This window comes from Balaenoptera ricei, chromosome 8 (assembly GCF_028023285.1).
Source record: "Balaenoptera ricei isolate mBalRic1 chromosome 8, mBalRic1.hap2, whole genome shotgun sequence".
Lineage (NCBI taxonomy): Eukaryota > Metazoa > Chordata > Mammalia > Artiodactyla > Balaenopteridae > Balaenoptera > Balaenoptera ricei.
In genome coordinates this window covers 110,470,291-110,480,196 of record NC_082646.1, presented here as the reverse complement: position 1 = coordinate 110,480,196, position 9,906 = coordinate 110,470,291, and the positions used below count along the sequence as shown (strand labels likewise).

General features: G+C 55.9%; 1 protein-coding gene across 1 annotated transcript; it reads left to right on the top strand.

Annotated features, from left to right (window-relative positions):
* The first annotated feature begins 850 nt into the window (after positions 1-850).
* LTO1 (LTO1 maturation factor of ABCE1) lies at positions 851-8,539 on the top strand. The gene is made up of 5 exons (XM_059932259.1): positions 851-1,002; positions 2,398-2,503; positions 3,624-3,694; positions 6,887-7,004; positions 7,288-8,539. The coding sequence occupies exons 1-5, from the start codon at positions 953-955 to the stop codon at positions 7,354-7,356; spliced, it is 414 nt and encodes a 137-aa protein (XP_059788242.1). The 5' UTR covers positions 851-952; the 3' UTR covers positions 7,357-8,539.
* Positions 8,540-9,906: the final 1,367 nt, after the last annotated feature.

Below are 9,906 nucleotides of genomic sequence, written 5' to 3'. Positions count from 1 at the left end.
TTCTTGACTCTCTACGTGAATTATGAATTACTCTGCTTTTGCTTTACAATCAAACAACTGCAAGAATAAAAACACAAAAACTTTTATTTCCAGTTTTCAAAAAACTATAGAGTTTCAATCAAGTTTCAACATGTACAATGCCTTTCCCAGCGAGTGTTAAGACGACCAGGCTGTTTCTCTGTCACCTGCTGCTGTTTCACTTTCCCTGGGGTCGGGTCAGCCCTGCGTTTCTTGGACAAAGGCGTGCAGTCCCTGGATTACTGTTAACATGGATTTAATGGCATTGTAGGCGGGGTCTCAAGTCTGACGTCGTCCTGGAAGGTGGCCCCTGGCTTTGGGTCGGGGTCGGTGGGGGACCGGGCCACTCTCCTCTGGGTCGTGTCTCCAACCCGGGAATTGCCCTTCCTGGAACTTTTCCCCTCAAAACCCCACTGGCAGAGCCTCCGGAGGCGTTGGTTCTTTGGTAACTTTTCCAGTTTTTTCCCCTGATTCCTTCCAAGCCGCTTTTGGCAGTTCGGTTGCATCTGCCTGGTTTTGTGACGGTGAGGTCACGGGTCCCCCCCACCCCCGGGTCCCCCCCAACCCCCCCGGGTCAACCCCCCACCCCGGGTCACCCTCCACCCCCCCCCCCATCCCCCCTCGCAGCCAGGTGGATGATGCAGCCGGGGAGCAGCTGACCCCTGGCGGGAGCCGGGGAACGGGGCAAAGAGGCCTCGGGGCGGGGCCGCGTCCTGGCCCAGCTCCGCCCAGCGCCGCCGCCGCGCACGCGGCTTGGCCCCGCGCCGGCGCGTGCTGAGCCCTCCCGCGTGCCGTCCTTACCCGGCCTGCCCCGCGCGGCCGCCCCCGGAAGTGGACTTCGCCTCCTCAGAAGCGGTGAGTCAGTGCCCGAGGTTCGTGTGTCTGCGGCCGCAGCGCTTGGCGCCGGAGCTCGAGGGGCGTGCCGGCTGCCGCCATGGCCGGGAGTCAGGACATGTTCGAAGCCATCGTGATGGCGGATGAGAGGTGGGTAGCGGGGCTGGGCCGGGCCCCCACCCGGGCAGGTCTGCTCTCAGCCGCTGGGCTGCGGCGGCCGCCCGGGCCCTGGGGGAACGCGCTGTGGCTCAGAAGGCGGCTGGAGCGGGAGGGCCTGAGATGCTGCTGCTTCTCCTTTGCTCATCGGCCTCTCGGGCGAGCGCACGTGCCCAGCTGCCCCTCTAGACCCGCCTCCCCCGTCCGGGGCTGCCTCACGCATCTGCTCGGCCTGGTGACTGCCTCCCTCCAGGGACGCCCCTTCCTCGGGTGGGACGGGCCTTTGCCATCTGGGCGCTGCCCGTTTTTCTTGTTCCTCAGCGGTAGGACATACGGCAGCGTTCACGGACACGCTCTTAAAGGTGTCAGGCGTCATCCTTTTCCCTCCTGAGCCCCCGGGGAGCGCCTAGGGCTGTGACGGGGGGGCGGGGGAGCTGTTGGTTGCTTTGTGGCTGTCTTCCAGTGCCCTGCCCACTTGAGACATCAATAGATGTCAGTTAAGAAAGAGAGTGAACAGTAAACAGTCGCTGACGTTTATTTGGAGATCGCTGTGAATTGGACGCTGAGCTAAGCGTTGTATCCCGTTATTTATTTTAGCCCTACTTGTGAAGTGGATCCTGTCCTTCACCCTGTCTTTCAGAGGAGGAGGCAAGGTCACTCCCAGGGCCCCACAGCCAGTAAGTGGGAGCTATCCCCTCGGCCTCACTGGGCGCTCCCGCACACCCCTTTCACTTTGGTGACTGCAGGTTATGATGGTGCCAGTTACACTGCTGGGCCTTCAGAGTCAGAGCCTTTATTCTACTGCAGGCGCCACGGTCACGGTACATTTTGTGATCATCTGATGGCGTTTCTCCTTGCTAGTCTCCTGAGATGTGATGGAAAGCCCGGTACATGTTGCAGAGTTTTTGTTTTTTTGTTTTTTTTGTTTTTGAAGCACTTGACCAAGCAGTCTAGCTTACAGACGCAGAACTGGGGCTCGAGGACCTGGCTGCAGACGAATTACCGGGGAGATTTTGAAAAGCAGATTCCCGGGCCTTACTCCAGACTTAACTGAATACGAGGGGTGAGGCCCCTGAATTTGTATCTTTGAAATTTTCCTGTGTGTTTCTGATATTCTGCCAGGTTTGGGAATCACCGATTTGGCCCACCTTCCTCTTTGTAGAAGAGGTAAATGGGGCTTCCAGAATTACAGCGACTTGCCAGACGGAGAGACTTAGGGAGGGGTGGAGCTGAGATTGGAACTTAAGTTTTCTGGCTTAAATTTTGTTCTTTTTCTACAGTACTAGGTCTTGTCTTGCTGGGTCTGGGTGATGTGGAAGAGGAAAGTTTTTGCAGGAAGAATGCACCTTCTCCTGTTTATTTGCTCACGCTTCCTCTCCTCTGTTGCAGGTTTCACGGGGAAGGTTATCAGGAAGGCTATGAAAAAGGAAGTAGTTTGGGCATGATTGAAGGAAGACAGTATGGCACGTTACATGGAGCTAAAATCGGATCCGAGGTAAGTGGGACCCCCGCACCTAGAAAGGAATCCTTTTCTCTGACCATTGACAATTTGCCTTGATGATCAGTATGATCGAGCCACCACTTCAGGCCTCTTCCCATGGCAGTAGGCTAGATAGAACGTTGACGGAGAAATCATCTCAGAAGGGAACCCACAGAGGGTGTTGCTGTGTGGAGATGATGAAGTCGGGTGGGCTGGAGAAAGAGAAAACAAGGCCCCCCTCACCTCAGTCGACATCCAGTGTCATGGTGCTGGCCTGTGTCTTAAGCCAGCTGAATCCTCCCCCAGAGACTGAGCGCCCTGTGTCATGTGAAAACATGCCGTTTATATTTCTGTTGGAGTTCCATAAAATCCCCGATTTTCCTTTTCTCCGGCCCTTTGACCTAGATTGGCCCTCACTTACGGAGATAACTGGCCCTAAGCAGTAACGTCTGAGGCCGTCAGGACTGTATTAGGTGTCTGTGGCTGCAGAACGAATCAGCACAAGACACGTGGGCTTAAGACAAGCAGTGTTTATCGTCTCACATGGATTCTGAGGGTCTGTGGTCCAGGAGCAGCTGAGCCGGCCGGTTCCGGCTCGGGCTCTCTGGATGCTGGAGTTAAGAGTCAGCCAGCCTGCAGTCAGCTGAGAGCTTGCTGGGGCTGGAGGAGCCACTTCTCACGTGGCTGCTCCCGCGGCTGTCCTCGCTGCGTGGACCTCTCCACAGGGCTGCTTGAGTGTCCTCGTGACACTGTGCGGGTGACCCACGTCGGCAGGGCAGAGGTGACATTGTCTGCTAGTGGCTAGATTCAGAGGTCGTGTGCTGCCTCTTCCTGTGTGTTCTCCTGCTGAGCAAGGTCACCCCGATCCAGTCAGGGGACCGCACAGGGCAGGAATACCCGGGGGTGGGGAGGTGGGGTCCAGTGGGGCCACCTTGGAGGCCGGCTGCCCCGCTGGTGACGTGACCTCCAACTTCTGTAGCCTGGTGCCCAATGGGTGCTTCCAGAACAGCAAGAGAAGAAGCACCACTGCCCCCTGGCCCCCACACCCCGCCTTTTTGATTTGAGAGTTAGATATTTAGATCAAGTATAGCTGTTGGTTAGTCATTTCACTCTTGAATGTTTTGTAAATTCACAGATCGGGTGCTACCAAGGTTTTGCTTTTGCTTGGAGATGTCTCCTGCACGGCTGCACCACCGAGAAGGACAGGTAAAGCTGAGCCTTCTTTCTTCTTCGGTGTCTGGATGGGAAGTTCCGGTTTCATAGCTCACTCTGACCTTGGGCGGTTAGTGTCTCAGTCTCATCATCTGTAAAATGGGGAAATAACCAGGCTGAACCTGAAATGTTGTCATGAGGTTTACAGGAAATAGTAACTAGAAAGCGCCGGGCGCATTTCTGGTGTTGGGTGAACATCCGTTGTTATTACTTCCCAGGGGTCCTCGGATCCCCCTGCCTTTTCCCTGGAGACCTTAGGGCGCTAAGTGGCTTTTAGTTACCCTGCTCGTCAAACCACGATGAAAATGATACTATCTTCTCATTCATCTTTCCTCTGAGCTTCTAGCAAACAGAGCAGAACAGTCTTGGTATGATCAGGGCTCAGAAATGGTGACTCCCTTGTCCCTGGGTTTTTTAATGTAGCTGAAAGGTCTGCTAATGAGATGACCCATTTCATGTGGTTCACAGGTGTCAGGTACCTGGAAGCACTAAGTAACCATGAGCTGTTATTTGTAGTGTTTGTAGCCTTTTTTTTTTATTTATTTATTTTTGGCTGCATTGGGTCTTCGTTGCTGCACGCAGGCTTTCTCTAGTTGTGGCGAGCAGGGGCTACTCTTCGTTGCAGCGTGCAGGCTTCTCATTGCGGTGGCTTCTCTTGTTGTGGAGCACGGGCTCTAGGCATGCGGGCTTCAGTAGTTGTGGCACATGGGCCCAGCAGTTGTGGCTCGCGGGCTCCAGAGCGCAGGCTCAGTAGTTGTGGCGCACGGGCTTAGTTGCTCCGTGGCGTGTGGGATCTTCCGGGACCAGGGCTCGAACCCGTGTCCCCTGCATTGGCAGGCGGATTTTCAACCACTGCGCCACGAGGGAAGCCCGTCTGTAGCCTTTGGAGCGTGCTCTTGCTGGGTGCTGCTTCCTGAAGCCCCGGGACCCTGTCCCCACCCCCGGTCTTCTCTCTTAAGCTGGAAACGCACCCTTATGTGAAAGGCCGTCCTGCCGCTCATGGGAGCCGACACTGGGCTTCGGCGGCTGCTCTGCATCATCTTGATGTCTGGTGGCTTTGCCTGGCCTGGGAGGGGTGCCAGGAGAGTGGATGACAGAGCAGGGAAGCTGGCATTCCCCCGTCCACGTGATCTGTCATCTTATTTGGAATATTTTGAATTTCTAGAACTTGGGCCACAGCCATATTGAAATGTCAGAGCAGGGATGCTCAAGACAGAGTCTGGGTGATTGTGGGGTCGCCTTCTCTCTGACTTGTCCCGTCACTGAGCAAGTGGGAGTTGACCGGATTCGTCCATCAGCCGAGGGCCATCTTGGGGAGATTTTCCTCTGAAGATTCAGTGGGAGTGGGCGGGTAGCTGGCGCTCAGGTTGGGACAGTGGTTGCCAGCCCCGGGCGCCACTGGGCGGCGGTCGGAGCGGAGCGTGCCCCCCATTCCCGGCCCACGAAGGCGGGGTGGGGCGCACAGACTTGGAATGCTCCGGCAGCCTCCCCTTCTCCCCGCACCGGCATCTGCGGCTCACGGAGGGCCCTGCACTGGGTGTGAAGGGTCTCGCACCCGGGGGCTGCCAACCCACACCCCAGGGCAGGGGTTCCCTCCCTTCCTAAAGCCGCGCCCCCGGTCTGTGCATCAGAGGGCCCGTGGCCCGCCGCCCCGCCATCCCCACCCCACCAGCGAGCCCGGGGAGCCCTTTGAAACACAGCCTAAGACCCTTTATCTTAGAGCAATGGTTTTTGGATTTTCTAAGTCTGTACAGTTTTTTTAAAAATGGTAGAAGGCGGGCAGAGGATCTGCTTCTTTATGTTTCAAGTAAGGATGTTAAAAGAGAAACACCTGCCATGTGTGTTATCATTCAGTGAGCTAAGGGAATTTTCACACGAGAGAAGCTGTGTGGAGAGCCGTATCTCAGCCTGAAGGATGGCGACCTTTCATCAGGTGACTGTAGCTTTCTGACCCAGCCTGAGACGCTCCTCTGCCCCTTCCACAGCCTGGTGAAGGCGCTTTCCCTTACACCAGCCGTGAGCGGGTCACACCCTCCTGACGTGCACTGGCTTTGACCGTGCGACGGGCTGGGCGTGTCTGGAGTAGCTTCACTGACCCGGGAAGGCAGGAACGACCCGTCGCGCTTGCAGAGTTGGGAGTGGGTGGTAGTCGTCGTATCGTGGCAGGTGCAGCCATTTCCCGTTTCCCACATGTTGGCATCTGCCTTCCAACTCCCTGGAAACCAAGTGCTTTGTTGCTTTAATTAACTCCCTCTGACCTTTTGCGGTTTTGTGTTTTCTCCAAGAGGTGGCCATCATAGTTCTTCTGAACTGGTTTAAAAACCGCAAATGTGAGCAGGTCCTGGTCACTTTGAATGGCTGTTGCTTCATCCTAAGGATGAGTCCTTCAAGATTGCCAGGGATCAGATATCTGGCATGCTCCTGACACCCTGGGGATCAGATGTGGTCGGGGGAGGCGGCTCGGCAGGATCGCTTGCCCGCGACCCAGAGGGCACCCACCCTTCCAAATGAAGCGAGGAGACTGACGTTTATCGAGCCCCTACTCTGTAGCACGTTCTGGGCTTATCCTCCTGAGAGCCTGGGAGGTGGCCGTTGAGGCCCCATTTTACAGATGTGGACGCTGAGGCTCGGAGATGTGAAATACCTGAGTGCCTTGGGGCGGTTGTCCAGGCCGCCCACCAGCTGAGCTCCTCGTCTTCCTGGGAAAGGGAGACGAACTCAAACACCAGCCACTGGTTTCTGCCCTATGGGTGGAGGGGGCTTGCCAGTTTACCTGCTGTCAAACTCCCAGAGGCCGTGAGCGTGAAGATTGCAGATCCTGGAAAATCCCCAGGTCCGGAGCAGGCAAGGCCACGCCCGGCACTCTTTCCCGTCCGCTTCTGTCTGCTCTGGGGTCAGGCCTGGGGACCGGCGGTTGGCGTGCTGGTCGGTGTTGCCTTGGCCACTGGGTCCGGATGGAGCCGTCCCTGTAAGGTCAGTTCGCTCTTGATGTCGGGACGCGGTTGTGGGCGGGCTCACATTGCCAGGTGAGTAAAGGTTGTTCAGTGTGATGACAGTCAGTCACCAGCGCCTGAGGCCAGACACGCTCAGCACCACCACCTTAAAGCCGGCGAGCGGCGTTGCTGTTACGCAAGCTGAGCCTGTCGTGTGCGAAGGGCTAAAAGGATTTATTTCTGTGTTTTACAGCAAAAAGATGAAGGTCTTAGAATCGTTGATTGGAATGATTCAGAAATTCCCTTATGATGATCCTACTTACGATAAACTTCATGAAGACTTAGACAGAATTAGAGGGAAATTTAAGCAGGTTTGTGTCCTGTGTGTTTCTTTTTGATCAGGGGGCCTTTCTCAGATGTAGCTGGGGCAGCCCTGGGGGCTCACTTTGCTAATGGTTTTGGGGCCACCGGTAACATATAAATGGTCAGTAAAGCAAATCCTTGTGTATGTCGATGTAAGGAAACCGAGGACCGTCTAGGGAACAGGTGTGAGAACTTCTTGAAGGGTGGTGACCTAGACAAGTAGAGCTGCAGCTAGAGAGCGAGAGTTCTGCTCTAATTTAAAAAAACATTTGTTTTCTTTTGTGTTTTCAGCTTTGTTCATTACTAAACGTCCATCCCGACTTTAAAGTTAGTGCAGAAGGTTCCGGACTTTCATTTTGAGGATGACAGATGCACAAAGACGAAACATCAGGGAACAGATGTTCGTATGTTAAGTGTTTAAAAATGTGATTAAAGGCAAAACAATGATGGGGGAATTCATTGTTTTGCAGGGAGGGTTCCAGCTTGGCCGCTGAAAGGGCTTCCTTCCCCCGAGGTCTGCCGGGTGGCCTCGGTGCCCCCCACGGGGCCCCTCCACATAGGCCCGTCCTTTGTTGGACCCTGTCTGCTCTGCAGCGTGAACGCGGCACTGACAGAGCCCTCACCGGGCTGCTCTTCTCTGGTCCAGGGTCCAGGCCCCTGGCTCACGGATTCTCGTCACCTGGCAGGCCTGGCTGGATCTAGACTCGGGTTGGCTCTGGATAGGATAAACCTCCCCTTTACCCCCCGGGCGTTGGTCAGCGCTCAGAGGGACAGTTTTTTAAAAAATGAGAGCCACAGGGTTGACATGAAGCAGGTTAATGGAAGGAGTGATGGGTACTGTGACATTTATTGACCTTTGAGATGTGCCAGTGCTGTGACCTGCTTCTCATGTTTTGTGTAGTCCATTCAGGAGCCCATGAGGTAGGCGTTATTCCCATTTTATAGACGAGGAAACTGAGGCCCAAGAGACCGCCTGGTCCAAGGGCGGTGGGCGGCAGAGCTGGGACTCCAGCCCCGTCTCCTGGTGCCCGCTCTGGAACGCACGTTCGCGCCCACAGGCTCGGGGTCCCTGCCCGCAGGTCCCCGCTACGCCCCGTGGAGCCCTGGGGCATCTCATGTGCCCATGGCCGTGGGTGTCTGTCTGAGAGGAGCAGAGGCCAGCCCTGTCCCCAGGAAGCCGGGACGTGCTCTTCCTGTGTCCCTGGGTGGGTGGGGCTCTGCAGCATCAGAAATGGTCACGGGGAGGAGACTTTAAGGCCACCGCTCTATGTGCAGAAATTTCGGAGCCTTGCTGCAGCCTGCCTTCTGGTGTGAGTTCTCTGTCTTCTGCCTGGACTTAAAAGGCATCATCTGTACGCGGTGCACGGCCCCAGGTGCGCCTTCGTCACAGACACCAGCAGCGCTTATCTCTGGCTGGTGGGATGGAGGGGCTTTTGTTGTCATTTTCCTGGGTGGATTTTTGTGCTTCCTAAGCAATCTGTTTGGATAATGTATTATTTTTATAATTGAAAAAACAAATAAAAGAGTATATTTTAAAGCACAAGGCCGTCTGGGACCATTTTTGATGCGACATCTAGCGAATTCATTCCTTTCTCCGTGATATTTGGGGTTGAGGTGCCAGGGTTGCACTGAACAGCCTTCTGTTGTGTTTGTGTCTGCGTGTTTCATTAATATGCATGGCGGCAGCTGCCGCGACAGGACGGCGCTCCGTGATGTTCAGGAAGGGGTCGGGTCCTGCTGCCCCTGGCCAGCCACCACGTGCGTTTACCACTGACCTCTCCTGCCCCAAACCTGACTCCCCCCCCACCCCTTCCGTCTCTCTCCTCTCAGCCTCTCCCACGCCAGGTGTCAGCCAGAGCAGCCGGCCGCCACTTCCTCTCCCCCATCCCGCGGGGCCGAGCTGCCTCATAGATCATCTTCAGGGCCCCTGGACACCGGACTTGACCTGTGCCAGCCTGGCTCCTTCTTGGAGGATGAGACCCAGTTTCCAGGACCCCTTGGTCACCCAAGACAGATGTTCTGGATTCCAGTACAGACAGAGCCCCTGTTCGCGTCACAACCACTCTGCTCCTGTGATGCCACCTCCAGCGATGGGGTCCAGGGAGCTTGCTCTTCTGGCTGATGAGACGGTGGAGGACACCCGAGGGCTTCTGGGAAAGGTCACATCACTCTTGAGAGAGATGGTATCTCTTTTGGAAGTTGTGCTGTGGGGATGCGACACCTGGAATTATGACAGGCAGCTTGCAAGTAGCTACGGATGAAGCCAGACCTGGGCATGGCAGAGCCCAGCCAGAGAGGACCCAGCCCGAGGACATTGCCGAGCAGCTGTGCTGACTGACCCCCAAGAGGCGCTCTGCTTGCCAGCCTCGGTTATAGGAGCTGATGAACGCCCTGGTTCAAGGCCACTTCGGTAGGGCTTCCATTGTTAGCAGGCGAAGGGATCCTGCTTGCCCTCCCCCCGCCCCACCCCACCCCACCCCTTCCTGTGCATGTACACCTGGTCCTGCTGGATATTAACCCTTGTTGGATTTCACCCCTTTCCAGGGGCTCGTAGATTTCCCACGGCTCTGGCCTACTTGCTCTGCCCTGTCGGAAATTCCCAGCATATTTTGTGCCACATTATTAGTCAGCCGGGGCTGCCATAGCGAATGCCGCACAGTGGGTGCCTTAAACAACAGGCATTCACTGTCTCCCAGTCCTGGAGGCTGGAATCTGAGATCCAGGTGTGGGCAGGGCCGGTTCCTCCTGAGGCCTCTGTCCTCGGCGTGTAGACGGCTGTCTTCTCCCTGTGTCCTCACACAGTCATCCCTGTGTGTGTCGGTGTTGCTTTAAGGACTCCAGCCCTGTTGGATTGGGGCCCACCTTGATGACCTCCTTAAAGGCCCCATCTCCAAATATAGTCACATTCTA